The sequence below is a fragment of the Diabrotica virgifera genome, chromosome 2 (genome assembly GCF_917563875.1).
Source record: "Diabrotica virgifera virgifera chromosome 2, PGI_DIABVI_V3a".
Lineage (NCBI taxonomy): Eukaryota > Metazoa > Arthropoda > Insecta > Coleoptera > Chrysomelidae > Diabrotica > Diabrotica virgifera.
The window spans coordinates 275602718-275619493 of NC_065444.1; the positions used below are offsets into that span (position 1 = coordinate 275602718).

Consider the following 16776-nt stretch of genomic DNA (forward strand, 5'->3'; position numbering starts at 1 on the left):
CCCTACTAAATTGTGATTAATAAACGTTTCTAGCTAGTGCCAGAGGCGTACTACAGGGAATAGTGAATGATTGACCCTTCCCAAATTCTACGCCACTGAGTGAATTACTATTTTAGCGAAATTTTTCGATTCTCGTATACTTTGTATGTAAATAACTTTATTGGTATTGATAAAGCCGTCAGTTTGAGAGATATTGGAGGTTTAAAATGAATGATTGAATGAATCAAAATAACTATGCCGTTTCATTTTTAACGTCCAATATCTCGAAAGCTAATGATTTAATCGTTACCAGTATTGTATTGGAGAATCGAAAAATTTCGCTAAAATAGAATTCCCTCAGTGGCGTAGAATTTGGGAAGGGTCAACCATTAACTATCCCCTGTCGTACGCCTCTGGTAGTAGCTAGAAACTTTTATTTATCACAATTTAGTAGGGTGTATAGTCCATACACTTTCTGCCAAGTGTGATAAGGATACGTCAAACAGTTTGAAAGTAATTGGTAAAAATAATTTTTAAATTTTTAAATAAAACACCCAGCCACATTTTATTTAAGTAATTTTAGACCAATCTTAATATTTTTATGTCTAGAATCTACAACTTAGAGATTCGACATTCTTAATGAAACTTAACCCTAAAAGGGCCCGTAATAATATAACTCCAAGAAAAAGAAAGAGGAAAAAAAGACAAAAAAATTTGTTAATTAGTGAAAAATTCCCAGGAACCCAATTATCGGAACGGCATTTCAAAATATTTAATCCCCGCGACGTTATTAAAAAAAAAACAAATTTTTAAACGAATTTATCAATACATTTATCAAAAATATACATAAAAATAAAAATAATAAGATTTAATACAGGTGAATATTTCTTTGGCAACAACCACGTTTTTGCAATAGAAAATAAAGTAACATTTAATAAACAAATTCAATATCTCAAAAAATATTAAATATTTTTGGACCAATTTTTTTTTCTTAATACTGATAACATAGTGCAACTTAGTCTGTAAAATAAGATATTTTATAGTGCTTATTTAAAACGCTAAAAATAATTTTTTGCAAATTTGTTTTTAAAGTTTTATATACAATTATTGAAATAAATAGGGGGTCAAATTTAATTTAGTAAGACTTATGTGAAAGACTTACCCTTCAACTTTGCAGAAAAAAATCCCATAGACCTTCATTGGTAATTGAATGACCTCAGCAGTTAAAAAAGTATTTGTTTGCAAAAATGACCCCTTTTTAATTATTTAAACAATGATCCCCTTGTATGATTTGGATACTTCCTTGAAAATATCTTTTGTACCCACCTAAACTGTGATATAAAATTTGTTTCAACAATTTACATTTTGATTTACATGTAGTGTAATTTTATTTTACTAGACTATAAAGAAACTTTTGTCTAACGGCTTTGTTTGACGGCTAACCGATTTGGGTGCACTGACACTCTGTCACTAACTATAGTTGACACTAAAACGATGGTATGCCTTCCTTGATGGATTCTAAAGAAATATGCTGAATTAGTTAGTTATTGCGACGTAGTGTAGGAAGCAACAATAATAGCTCGCAGTAGGTAGGATCCAGATAGGTAGGTTTATTTTGGATCCAGGCAAAGATGGATATTATGTTGGAGTTGCTAGCAGTTCTCCACAGCTGGATTTCGTTGGTCCACACAGGTTTCAAGATTGTTTTGCATAATAATATATTTTGTTGTTAAATAAGAGCTTTGACCTGCGATCGATGAGCCAAATACACGTTTCTTAGTTGAGCTGAGGCCTGAGGCCAAGTTGCTTGCGCTTAGTGAATATATGTGTTTTGTCCAAGTCAGTCCTCCATCCAAGAGTATGTATTCTGAGGTATTTGGTGCTATCAGATTGTGAAAGTTTGATTTCAATCCATTTGCTGTAATACGCCATTTTGTTAGCCAGTTTTGGACCTTGTTCAGACTCGTTTACAGGTTCGAAAAGACCGATGTTAATCAGTGTGGGGCACCAAAATGGCTGTGTCATCAGCAAATGTCGCAAAAGTTGTAAGTCGAGCTGACATGGCACCTCTGTCGTTAACAACAGCTACAGGATCGGCCCAAGCACGCTACTACCTTGTAGAACTCCACTCCTGAATTTATTGAATGAAACTCTGTATATTCTTTTCCATGTTTTATTTGGAAGTGCCTATCTGTCAGATATGATTTTAGATGTTGAAAGTGGGGATGGATGGGCACATGGCAGTACCTTATTTTAGTTTAACTTGAAATCCTTCATGCCACATCTGGTCGAAAGCCTAATGCATTCAAACCATGTGTATGTGCATGCTGTTATGAAATAAATACCATATGTGCGATTATTCCATAATATGTCGTATAATGCATATATTAATTTTTAATCGTGTACATACTTTGTAACATTTACTTTAATTCCTGGACTAAAGCAAATCAATACAGCATCTACACTAGCGCCATCTGTGCATGAAAAGCCAAGACGACAGTCAGTTTACAGTGCGATTTTAAGCGTTTTACTTGATAGTTTGGTAAACTGTAGGTAGATGTCATAGCAGGACATTGACATTGATTTTGGATATATGGATATTTTTTAAAAAATAAACAATAATTTCAATTGGTATTTTTTAAAGCATAGATATATTAAATATCGAGTAAATGTATACTGTAAATTTGTGTTGAAATAATAGTACATAAATTCATTCGTGTGCTTGTAGTCGAATAGAGAATAAAAACGTCGGGGTAAGTATATATAAAATTTATATACCTAACCTAACATTTTTCAATCGTTATTCATGATAATTTGGCATACCTAACTCCTGTTTTACTTTTTAGAATAATGTCTTTTATGACTGTAGCTCATTACCTGCAAATTCTAGACAGAAGTTGGAGAAATCAAGACGGAAGCAAAGTTGCACAGTTTATTTCTTTGAGACATGACCATGCCAAATTTCCAAATTACCAGGTATAGTATTGCATTCAGTAGTCCTTTAGTTATAGGGATGCAGTAGTTGAAGTACAGATAAGACCGAATCTAGTCATCCTGGAGGAAACTCCACTATTTTATCACATTATTAGATAAATAGCTCCCTTGAAGCTCTGCTACAAACAAGGAGAGATCAGTTTTCTGTTGTTTTCCGATCTCATTGCACAATTATGTACACATGTGTCCATAGGGAGGACACAGCCACAGGTCCCAATTAAAATTTTATTCTTACAATGTTAGTAAAGTTGTAAATTCATTCAATTAAATCATATACTAACAAAAAATGTCTGAAAAGAACCATTTCAGTACAAAGATCTTTCTCCTTCGACCGAACTCTGAAAACATCTCTTTCGCAGACAAAACCAATCCACAACAGACATGGATACCACCAGTAAGCTGCAACACCCCCCAGTGCCACCACCCAGTCAAATTAAACCATGTCCTGATGAGGTGATAGACGCCGAAAACAAGACTGAGCGATAAACCAAAACCCAATCCAAACACAGTGAAGACACATCGACACATTGACCAACTTTACGCAGTATTCAATATGTTTTTTTTAATTTTATTTTTGGATTATTGAAGATACATTTCACTTTTCCGGAATATCTTTCTTAATGTCAACCAAGAGTTTTAAAGTTTACTCATCCAGGAGCACTTTAGTACATCATTACTACACATCATTCTTCTTTAGTAACATATCGAGCGAAAACCCGATAACTAACAAAAACATTGTTTCGAGATAATCGCAATTAAAATTTTAGGAAGTTTGAAGAAGATTTCAAGTCATCATAGGAAGTTTAATCAAACATTTGTTATAGCCAAATGGTAGAGAATTTAATGTTTAGTTAGAATAATTTATTGTAAGTTTAATTTATAAAAATGTATTTACAAAAAATAATAAACCGTGATATTTATCAGGTTTTACCTCGTTGGATGAGTATAACATTTGGTTTTATTGGTTTTTATTTTTAATTTTTTTAATTATAAAATAAGATTTAACTGTATATTACTCCAACAAAAAAAATGAATCTACATTCCTTTTAGAAAATAAAAAGGTAAAATGTCTTCTTCTTCCAATTGTTCTCCCATCACTAAGTCTGGAATTCGATCTACGATCTTATTACCGGTTTTTAAATTTGATATCCAATAAATTTGATTTGTTTTTTTCTTTTATCGCTCAGAGTAGTTTTTTTAATTCAAACCAATATCTTCTCATATTGACAGTTATATTGTACAAAATAAAACATTTTCTAGAGTATACTACTACTAGACTCCAGTAATTTCTACAGAGTTTGTGTCTATAGTCTTCAGACAACTTTTTAGTACAATTAAACTTAAATTTACTACTATTGATTTGCTGTGGTACCTTGGAAGCCCTGATTTTTGTTTTTCGTTATAAATATGGGCCCCATTCTAACGGTCTTTTTGTTCTTAATAATAAATTTCCAATTTACGCCATGTTTTATTGGGTTTTCGCAGGAAAAAAGTGTACTGAAATTTAATAAACTATCATAGTCTAAAATTATTTATTGGGTTTTCTCATGAATATAGTTTTTCAAAATTGACAATTTTGTAATCTTTGTCTCTGATAAAATGAATTATCAGTTTTTAACTCAGAAATATTTCTAATTAAATTAGGTAGTAACTTTACACAGGAAAAAGAAAATAAATTATTTTACCGGAATATCATATTATAAATATGTTTACAACAAAGTATTTTTATTAGTAAAGTTATATATCGGTTTGCTGATATTTAAAAATACCAGTTAACGGTTTTTACCATGTTTGATTTTTATTAGTTATTGTCCTCAAGAATGTTAATGTCAAATAATAACATTTATCAGTGGTAGGAGATGTGTTTTTAATACAGCAGAAATAAAAATACCGGATTTCATAATTTTGGCATTTATCGGGTTTTCGCTTGAACCCCTCGATATTTTTTGCACAAGTCTGATTAATCCATTTCTTGGAGATTTTTTATCTCCTTCATTTCTGTATTATCTTTGTATTATCTCAGTATTATCTTGGGGACTGACTGAGTGAATCAAGATACTACTCTATTATAGTGAGCCTAGTATTGGTAGATCTATCAGGATAAACAGGCTGCGGCGGCTAGGCCACTTAGAGAAAATGGATGAGGCGAAGCTGTCGAAACACATTTATAGCCAGAGACTGGATGAAGTGAGAAGAAGAAGCAGGTCCAGAGCACTATTTAAGGACGAGGTGGAAGACGACTTGGGAATGTTTGGAGTGCCAAATTGGAAAACAAAGGCGAAGGATAGGAAGGAGTGAAAGCTAATTCTGAAAAAGACCAAGACCCACCATGGGTAGTGTTAGAAAATTCTCGAGAATGAAAAATCAGAGAATATTCCTGATATGGAGAATTTTCTGAGAATGAACCCTACTATGCACTTACAGATATTTTTGAAGATGAAATAGGGTATTAAAAATCATGAAATTATATACAAAATTATGAGACTAAACAACAGTGTTCTTTATATATAAACAAAATACAAAAACAACAGAGAACACAAAATTTATTTGATAAAAAAATGAAAGTTTCTTCAACAAATAATGCAAGTAATGGATGTGGCGATTTAATCAGAAAAACATGAGGTCTCAGGTTCAGAATCTATTTCTATCATTAGCTCATCCTAGCCATCTACATTCTGCATTTCAATGTACTGATGAGAAGTTGTGGGATTTTTTTTTCATGAGTCATCAGCTCAGTCATGGATTGGTCTACATCTAAAGGGGCATTAAACGGGCTAGTTTTTGAATCAATATGTTGATGAAAATATATATTTGGTATGTTTCTGGCAACATTACAGCCATCTGACGAAAATATCGCCGTTTGGCTGAGCCATGTGGATGAAATTTTACTGGTATTTGAACACTATTGCAGTGCCTGATGTGTTGCTGATAAAGTCGAACTGCTGTGGAAAATTTTGCATGTTGCTCTGTATTTCCTCGTTATTTCCTGTACTCTGTTGAAATTTAATTTGGTTTTGTCAAAACATACAAAGAAAAGATGAAAGCGTGGTCAAATGAAATCACAATAAGGTTTATTAATGCAGTACATTTATGTCCAGAGTTGTGGAACTTGGCATACTTCTGGAACTACGAGACAAATGGAAGAGTAGTGCATCCTGAATAAATACATTAAACTGAAACTGTTAGTATATATAAATAACAATTGATAATTTTGTTGAGATTGGTATTGCGTTTCCCATGTTTGATTTTTCTTCTCTATTCTTGGCCCTATCATATTTATTAATAAGTAGTTAGAAATCACTTTTTGACATTCTTGTAAAATTCTTAAACAAATTGTCTAGCATTATTTCCATAGTTAAATTACTCATTGTTTCGTGTTTACTTAGAAAAGCCATATTCACATTTTCTGTTTTTCATTTTTCTTCTCTATGTATCGTCTTAGCACAATTAAGGATGCAGCAACACTCAATATAATATTCTGGCTGAGAATATTCTCGAGAATATTCCCGTTCTCGAGAATTTTCTCTTCTTACATCACTAATCGTGGGTTGTAGAGCCAATGATGATGATGATGACATAATGTGGGATTTTGGGAAATACACTTCTTTACTTTTTTTGTTAAATACAATTATTTAAATAATGATTTGGTTTTTCTTAGGTAGAGCAGCCTGAAGGTATTGTAGATAGATTCTTGACGTCTCCTTTAGATGAACTTATATGCCACCATTTGAGATGTCTTTTTTATATTGGAAAACAAAACTACTTGGAAGCCTATAAATCTCAAAGTACCCTAGTACAAACTTTTGCCAAAATATTAAAGGTAAATTCACTTTTCTACCAATATTGTTACATACAGTACAACCTCAATATAATCAAACTAAAGAAAATTAAAAAATAGTCATACCAAGGAATTTGTTAGATTGGGGTTTGTTATAGAGGTTAGGTTGGTCTACAAATGTTTTTTCTCAACTTTACGTAGGTACTAATCTGATTATTTCTCTCCATCTTTACTTATCTCTCTCTATCTTATTATAGTGAATGATTTTCACTAAGAAGTAAATGAAAACACTTACTTACTTACTTAAGCCATCCTCTTGTACCTTACAGTGTCGAGGTCCTTACGGTGTTGATGTATGAAAACACTTTATTTTTTATTTTGAAACAGTTTATACAGTTTCATCACAAAACAACAATAAAATGCAATTAAGGATAAGGTTTAAAAATACAAACAGATTAAGATATCCAACTTAGCACTGAGTTAAATAAAGGCTGTTGCAGAGTGACTTCAGTTCTTTCGTTACTATATGAGTCCATTCAAAGAATCCACCCATCATACATCCTAGTAACTCAGAGGTGATAAGTACTCCCAGAACAGGATAAAAATTTCTTGAAATTACTTTTATGTACCTACCATTTTTTCATCAGGAAGATTTATTTTTTGCAGTTTCCAAATCTTGGAAGATGATCCCTAGTGTTGACCAAAGGTGGTAGTCACAACTATCTGTTGAAATACCTTCTAGTATCGAACCAAAACAATACTTGAAGAGCACGGTTCAAAATAGAAAATTGAACCTGTCATATTTTTGTGATTTGTGGTATACAGCCAGCTACAGGAATTTTATTTTCCGTGTGGTTTTCAATAGGATATGTTATATAAAGGTTAAAAAGTTATATAAAAGTTATAAAGTTAACAAAGTTTCATATAAACTGGTTTTTGACAAATGTATTCGTAATGGTAAGGTACATTTCGCATCAGTTCTTACTTACAGTTCTAGAGGATGTTGAAATATTTATTAAATTAAGTAAACCGTTATGTTAAGGTTATACTGTTATAAACTGGTTATAAACCTCTTGGTTAGCTATATTCCTACTTCTGGGATGTATATTTACTTATGTATTTGAATTGTATACCAATATTTTGTCTACTTACACAAAAAAAATTAAACAAAAAAATCACTAGTATTTGTACAGAACTATGTTATTAAATAGTTTTATATTTCTAGTCACAAGTAGATGAAAACTGGTCTCTGCCAATATTGTATGTAATATCATCAGATCTAAGGTTAATAGCTCAGCAAGCAGAAAAACAAAGAGTTAGTAACACTGAAAATCCTGGAGAAATATTAGAAAAAGCTGCTGAATGCTTGATTGGATGTTTTCGAGTACTAGCTGCAGATAACAGGTAAATGTAGAATGGGAATGTGAGCCCAATAGCTAACTTTTGTTACTTTTAGATCATCTGATGAAGATACTAAGAGAATTGGAATGCTAGGGTTGGTTAATCAGCTGTTTAAAGTTTATTTTAGGATCAACAAATTACATTTGTGTAAACCCTTGATAAATGCCATTGAGGCATCACAATATAAAGATGTGTTTCCCTTAGGACAGCAAGTTACGTATAAGTAAGCAACTTTTATTTTATGAAAAAACAAAATAATCGTTTCGTTTTGATTCAATTCGAGTCTTTTGCCATCCCCTGACACCTGGTGTTTCGGAATCTATCCCTTGTCAAAGAGGCTTTACAAGTAGACTGAATTGCACCATAACGAAACGAAAAATAACTGCAGATATTAAAATATTTGCAGTGGAGTGTGGTCAGACTGTCCTCTAACGGAGAATAACGAAATGAGTGAAAATAATTTCGACCACGAGTCAGTACTCTGTTAACCGAGATACAGTAGTACCAAGCGGCGCCGCTAGGAGAACACTCCAATAATGCGTCGCAGATTACTTTAATGAAACGTGGTCATTTGTACTCTTAAACCGAGTAAGGTGTAACAAAAATTTATATTTTCATATGTGTGAGACTCTTTTCGTGCTCTTAATTATAATTAAGACAAATTATATACAGGAGAATTAAAATTTAAGATAAAATATTTACAATTCTACATATTCTCTGTACTACGCTTCTCCTCCATGTTGAAAGCATTGTGGATATACCACTGCTGCCTGGTGCCGTATCGTTTTTTTTTTAAGTTTTTTAGTTGCCTGGGTTACTTCTTCGTATGTTGGGTATGTGTCTTTTATTTCAGCTGTAGATGCACTTCTGAGTTGATGTATTTCTGCTAGATTTGTCGGTTAACAGTTGATAGGAGTGTTCCTTCCAGGTTTTTAGGATATCCTTTGCATCAGTAATAAGCTGTCCGCTGTCGTTTTGAAGGAAGTTTCCTGTTCTTGCTTGGTAGCCGGCTTGATCTCTGAAACTTCTTTAAAAAATTTCTTATTTGGTTGTTCTTCCGATTTTCTAAAATGAAACTGTTTATTTATAAGTGTTCGAGCAAATAATAATCTTCCGTTTATCCACTTGTTTATAGGCTTACTGCCTTTCCCAAAATCCGGAGAAAACAAAGAGACCTGTTACTATTATTCAAGATCTTAAATGGTATATGCAGTTGTTCTCAACTACTTAAGTTTGTACCGCCTTGGTCCACTAGACAAGTGCGAATATTTTATGTACCCTTCCATAGGTTTAATTATTCACTTTTTTCGTTCACACCCAGAGTCTTGAAGCTAGCAAACTCCCTTTACAATTTACAACTGTTTGACAATTCCATCATTCGTTTTAAAATCAATTTACAAGGGTTTAATATTTGAGTAAATGAGAGTAAATTCGAGTAATGTTGCGAACACCGTACCATCAGTCTAAAGTGCCACATACTCAAAGCATTTCTAAAGATTATTCATTGTAGAATATACAAAAAGTTAGAACAAGACATTGGATAAACTCAGTTCGGATTTAGAAATGCTCAAGGAACCAGAGAAGCATTATTTGCAGTAAATGTGCTAATACAGAGATGTTTAGATGTAAACGAGTACATCTATGTCTGCTGCCTAGATTATAACAAGGCATTCGATACGGTGAAACATAATCCGTTAATAAAACTACTGAGAACAAAGAATATCGACACACGGGATATAAGAATAATAAATAATCTGTATTATCAACAAGAAGTTGTCATAAGAATAAATAATTTAAACACCAATAAAATAAAAATCAAAAGAGGCGTTAGACAGGGCTGTGTCTTGTCGCCATCACAGTTTAAATACTCAGAAGATATATTCAAAAAAGCATTAGAAGATGAAGTAGCAGGCATAAAAATAAATACGCCGATGACACAATACTAATAGCAGAAACTATTACAGATCTACAATGAATTTTAGATAAGGTTGTTGCAACGAGTGAAGAATTTGGTCTGTCACTAAACATAAAGAAAACGAAATTCATGGTTATATCAAAGAAAAATATTAGAAACATCAATCTACACGTAAATAATAAGACGATAGAACGAGTTCAGAATTATAACTATTTAGGGTCAAACATTAGTGAAACAAACGATTATACCAAAGAAATCCGAATTAGAATAGAAAAGGCTAGAAGTGCATTCACTAATATGAAACAAATATTATGTAGTAGAGACCTCAGCCTAAATCTTAGAAAGCGAGTACTAAAATGTTATATATTTTCAGTTCTTTTGTATGGTGTGGAGACATGGACTCTCGATAAACAATTCCTCAATAAATTGGAAGCATTTGAGATGTGAACGTATCGAAAAATGCTGAGAATCTCCTGGACAGACAGAATAACCAATGAGGAAGGACTAAGGAGAATACAGAACAGCAGGGAGATACTGGATTCCATCAAAATAAGAAAACTTCAATACTTGGGTCATATAACACGTGGTGACAGATATGAACTCCTAAAATTAATTATGCAGGAAAATATTCAAGGAAGGCGCAGCATAGGTAGGAGAAAAATGTCCTGGCTGAGAAATCTCAGAGAATGATTTGGATGCAGCTCAACTGAACTCTTTCGGGCTGTAGTGTCAAAAGTGGGAATAGCAATGATGATTGCCAACCTTCGTCGCGGAGATGGCACTTAAAGAAGAAGAATATTTGAGTGAAACGTCTGTAATTTTTTAATTTGTTTTTATTTTATCGTTTTCTATTATTTACTTCTATTATATATTTATATTTCTATATATTTGTTTTCTATATTCTATTATGTTATTGTTATTATCAGTATGTATTTATATAATACTCTATAATCAATTTAAAAAAAAATGTAATGTTTTTATTTTTATAGAATTGGGCTTGCCCGTAAAAAAATAAAAATAAAAAATGCAATACGTTAAAATAGGAAGAATATGAGTCCATTACAATATGAGTCCAATATGATTACAATCTTTAAAAGTATGTACATAAAATTTATTATTTTAGGTACTTTTTTGGCCGAAAATCGATGTACGATAGCAACTACAAAGCCGCAGACAAACACCTAACCTACGCATTCGAAAATTGCCACAAGTCTAGCAGAAAAAACAAGAGACTAATCCTCATATACCTAGTTCCAGTCAAAATGCTACTTGGCTTCATTCCTAGCCGAAAAGTTTTAGAAAAATATGACATAGTGGTGGAATTTTGGGATTTGGTCCAAGCCGTTTGCCAGGGAAACTTAAAACTATTCGACGACTTAATGGAGAAGCACGAATCCTTTTTCATCAACAGTGGAATCTACCTCATAGTAGATAAATTGAAGATCATAGCTTACAGGAATCTGTTCAAGAAGGTGTATTTAATTCTGAACACTCACCAAATACCCGTTGAATCTTTACAGCATGCTTTGGAGTATTTAGGCCAAGATGTAGATCTGGATGAGACGGAGTGTATAGTAGCTAATTTAATATACGAGGGTAAAATCAAAGGGTACATCTCGCATCAGCACCGGAAAGTTGTTGTTAGTAAACAAAACCCGTTTCCATCGTTGACCAGTTTAAGCTAGGGTTAATTTTAAAGTATGTTACTTTTTATTTTTATAATTAATAAATAACTAAGTATAATTGTCTTGTTCTTATTTTAAACGAGAAATGTCAAATAAATCTGAAAATTAGTAACCGAAATATATCATTTATATTTAAGTACAATATATAAGGGTATAAGTGCAATTTTGGTCAAGTTGGACATAAGTACAGAAATAGATATGTAGTCAATACCCATTTTAATGTGTGGACAAACGATACGAAGTGAATTTAAAACCAGTAGTGACATATACTCCATCTAATTTACTTACCGTTGCACGTCATCCGCGTCATAGCCCGAGACGTCACATGATACCAACACGAAATATTAAGGAGGTAGGTGTGTTCTTTTTTAGAATCACTTTGCCGAGTACACCGGCGTTACAGCCACTAGGCATATTTTATTATATACGAGTAGAAATAATATTTAAAGATTTCTATTAATGTTAACTTAAAGAAATACACAATAATACGTTCCATTCAATTTGTATAAATGGATTATAAAGCGTTTTTATGAAGCACATTTGTTCGGAATACACTGTAACTATAATCGAACGAAGGTGATATTTTGGCATAAATTGGTAACATTTATTTGACAGTTGCGGTGATGACACTTCATATTTGTTTATATTCTTTACTATAAGTATTTGTTTCATTATATTTACTGTTTTTATTATGTACTTTAACGTAAGATTATAAATTAATTCTTGTTTTCTATTTCTAAAGTTTTTATTTATTTACATTGAATATTAATTTGTTTTGCTGTATGATCCACTTCCGCAAAAACTGTGTGATGGATTTGATTTAAAATGATTTCAAGAATTTTTTGTAATTGGGCAACAATGTCAACTTAGATCTCTAACGTAAATAATGACCTGCAACGGTAAGTAAATTAGACGGACTGTATATGGATATTTCACTTATATCCTGAAAATAGTTTGTTTATAATTTGGCAGCCATTGGATATAAGTACGCTTATATCCCTTGGCCTCCAAATAAGTGTTAGTCATACAGAGCGTTCAGAAAATATCCCGACAAACGAAGACCGGAGATTCCTCAGATAATTTTAAGACAATTGAACTCAATTCATCTAGTCCGAAAATGCTTCCTAAGGGAGCTAGAGCTCTTTAAAGATGGAGTCTTGTAATTAGGTTTTTTAAAATACCTATAGAACGCTTCTATTCAGAAAGACGAAAACTGGTAAACTTATTTATCTGCCAGAGATAAATCGATTGCATCAGTTGCGAATTTCTAGTACCGGTCATAGGCGTCCGTTTTGGGTAGGGCAAGGGTTATTTTATCGCATAACTTTTTTGTCGTTGATATTTAAGCATTTCTGATACTGTAATAGCAAATTGTGAGGTGTTCTAGTACTAAAAGATACTCTTGTTGAAAGTCGCTAAGATGCACCGTTGTCTAGAAAAATCAACTTGAAAACTTTTCGTTTTGTGAATTTGAGAAAAATTTGAAAAATATTTTCATAATAAAACGGTGTATTTTACCAATTTAAAGCAAGAATAACTTTTAGTACTAGAATACCTCATAATTTAATAATCTAGTGTCACAATTGCTTAAAAATTCAAAACAAAAAAGTTGTGCGATACCATAACCGTTGACCTACACAAAACGGACGCCTATAATGGGTACTAGAAATTCGGAATTGATGAAATCGATTCATATCTGGAAAATAAATAAGCGTACCAGTTTTCGTTATTTTTAATAGTTTTTTTTTTGTGAACATTTTTTCCAAATTCAAAAAACGAAATATTTTCAAATCGATTTTTATAGAATACCTCATAATTTAATAATCCAGGGTCAAAATATTGCTTAACCTTCGGATGACCAAGCGGGGGAAATTGTGACCCCAGCGTATGTTTTTCTTTAATAAATCCAAAAGCATTTTCAATTTTTAACTCAATTTTTTTTTATTTGACTTTAATATCATTCTAGATATCCTCGTATTTTGAAATAAAAAAAATTCGAAATATTTTACGAATAAAAAATATATTCTGGTTAATGTTTAGTAAAATACCGTCTATTATATGTAATTCCAAGTAGTTTTACGCTAATGACGTCGACTTTGCAAAGTAACAAGACACTTACTCAACATACACATGACACTAATACTCACGTTGTGACTGGCTGAATGACATACAGTCCATGCCATAAAAAAACTTCATTTTTTTGTTAATTGTCATTTTTGACCTGGGGTCATTCCCCCCCCCCCTTGGTCATCCGTGTAACAAAAAAAGTTGGTCATCGAAAGGTTAAAATATATACAAAGAAAGTTATGCTATCAAATAACCGTTCCCCTGCCCAAAACCGACGCCTATGACCACTACTATACATTCGCAATATATGGAATCGATTTATCTCTGGAGAATAAATAGGCATGGAAGTTTTCATTTTTTTAAATGGTAGCGTTCTGGAGGTATTTAAAAAAAACTAATCACAAGACGCTATCTTTAACGAGCTCTAGATCCCTTAATAACCTCCCATCCATCACAACTTCTACAGAAATTTGCCTCATCAGCAACGGGAAAGACAACAAACTCCAGATCAAGCCACTCGGGATAATATTCAGGAAGAACTCGACGATCCAGATAACTGCTTTGAAAGCGATGATGACTAGTTAAGTTTATTTTTACTGTGTTTCCTACTTTTTTCATAATTTATACCAATTTTTAACTTTTTCACAAAAATTCTGTGTTCTGTTAATTAAATTGTATTTAAAAGAATAAAGATACAAGTATAGTCCAAGTATTACAATTGGAAGACAATGGGTATAAGTGCTGTTTCTTATTTTAAAATAGTTTGTAAAATGCCAAGTTTTTTTAATCTGATATAATTGTGCTCGTACAAAAAATTTTTAAAGTAAAAGAGATCAGCCATCACTTTGCTTCATCACTTTATTTGGACAGACAAGCGGTAGAATTTAGGAAAGATGTTAAACTTCAAACTTGATTTTCTCAAAAGTACCAAAAATGCACTTGTATCCCTTGGCTTCTAAACGCCTTATATGGACACTAAACATCATTTCTTGTTTTGACATAGCTCTAGTGATAAATTTAAAAATTCATCTAGACTAATTTTTGAGTTGCCCCTCTTTTTTTGGAAAATATGGAATGTGTACTGTTATTACATTATGGCATAATGTGGCATAAGATGGCATAATGTGTTACATTATGCCATCACACTACATATTTATAATATATTAAAAATTCAACATGTAAGAACTTTCTTCCGAATGAAAATTCTTAAAACTAGAAGTTATAGTGAAACAAAGAAATATTTCACTTCTTTGGTATTGAGCTTTGCAGGTTCCTTTACAATTAGGATATTTACACCTTATTTTGCTTTTAAAATACATGAGCTAATCACCCATATGATATTTTCTAAATTCCTCGCAAGGAATGGGTGTTGCATGTAATTTTCTTTTCCGCCTATGCCGTGGACAAATTGGAACTAGGTGGACACTTCTTTTTGCCAATATATGTACCTTATTTTTCGAAAAAATTTCCGCTTTGAAATATACTGTAAGAAACAGTTTCTTTTTGGATATTTTTAAAAATTCGAATCTGCTTGCTTGAACAACCATAGTTTCAACAAAGTGAAAAAATAATTTGTGATACCACTTCTTGGACCTAATCGTTATTCTACATAAGGCAATAGCGAATCTAGCAAATCAACGCTTCTCTTACTCTTGTTGTATAAAAGAATGGATGATGGACATTCAATATCAAGGTGTTGTATTGTTTAGATAATAAGGTCTTATCTCTTCTTTTTGCTACATGAATACTCTCCTGCATATGCGCTTATTAGAGCTTTGTTATCATATCAATTCATCTCAGTCAAGGGAACACCATCGATAATAGTTTTTTGTTCCTGAAATGACCTCTCCCTTGTTTTTTCATTTGACTTTTACACAGCTTGTAAACTAATAAGTGATCCAAATATTCAAGCTTTCTTATTTTTATAGTCTTGTAACATCCGATTCCATCGTCATTTTGTCTCTACTCAGCTCATATTCAGTAGGTATCTAAGGATAGCACCAGTTAGTTTCAGCAATAATAATTATGTTATGTCATTCTTTTTTAGAGTTCAGCCCTCTACTTCTCCATAGAGTGCTATAACAGGGTGACAAATGTAGCACCTAAATGGTTTTTATTCTCAGTTGTCATTGTCTCTTGTTTTATTTATTATAACAGTATTGTAAAGAAATTGACGATAACACTGAAATAATTTGTATGTAATATTGTTTTGAGAATAAATCTTAAAATGAACTCTTCATACTCATACTACTAACATCTCATAAAGCTTTCCAATTTTTCCTGACTTTTTTATCTTACGTTTTAATATGTATTTGATTGTTTTTCTGGTACGATATTTAATTTTCTAGGTAAAAAATGAAAATACATAAAATATATCTGGAATGAGAATACAATGTAAATTGAATATCAAGCGCACCATCTATCGAATGAAAACACAGACTGCCACGTTAAATAACGGGTTGAAGAACTTTCTCCACCTTGCACATCTGACATTGTGATAGAGATGGCGCGACAAGCTTTAGCTTTTGTCTCTGTAGTACGAAATTCCAGTTTAATTTTCTTATAATGAAATTATTACTGTTTATAAATTAAATGTTATGCTAGCAGCCTTTGTAAGATATACAAATAAATATAATAAAACAGTTTAAAAAATATTGATGTCAATGTATTGTTTGTTTTATTCATAAAGTCTCTATATACAGGAGAACCCCTTGAGGGCTCCTCAAAAGAAATTTGAGCTCTCGGAACGTTAATATTAGCCACCAATGATCGGTTATTAGAATATCCCGGTTATAGAAATGCTTTTGCATGTCATGAAGGCTATTCCAATAAGCGGGTTCGACTATACCCAAGTAGCAATTTGTCGACGCATTGGTTGTCAGTACAAACAAATGCACTGTATATAACGTTGCCCGAGAGCATTTTAAGTTGTTTCGGCCAACGTCCCCTATCCCGAC

General features: G+C 32.3%; 1 protein-coding gene across 2 annotated transcripts; it reads left to right on the top strand.

The window, feature by feature from the left end:
- Positions 1-2557: 2557 nt before the first annotated feature.
- LOC114340944 (PCI domain-containing protein 2) lies at positions 2558-16358 on the top strand. 2 transcript variants are annotated; one of them, XM_028291730.2, is made up of 7 exons: positions 2558-2732; positions 2826-2955; positions 6632-6793; positions 7977-8155; positions 8208-8375; positions 11191-11765; positions 16168-16358. In XM_028291730.2, the coding sequence occupies exons 2-6, from the start codon at positions 2830-2832 to the stop codon at positions 11750-11752; spliced, it is 1197 nt and encodes a 398-aa protein (XP_028147531.1). In that variant the 5' UTR covers positions 2558-2732; positions 2826-2829; the 3' UTR covers positions 11753-11765; positions 16168-16358. The 2 variants fall into 2 exon arrangements, with proteins under 2 accessions (XP_028147531.1, XP_028147523.1); XM_028291722.2 differs by lacking the exon at positions 16168-16358 and having other exon boundaries at positions 11191-11810.
- The last annotated feature ends 418 nt before the right edge of the window (positions 16359-16776 follow it).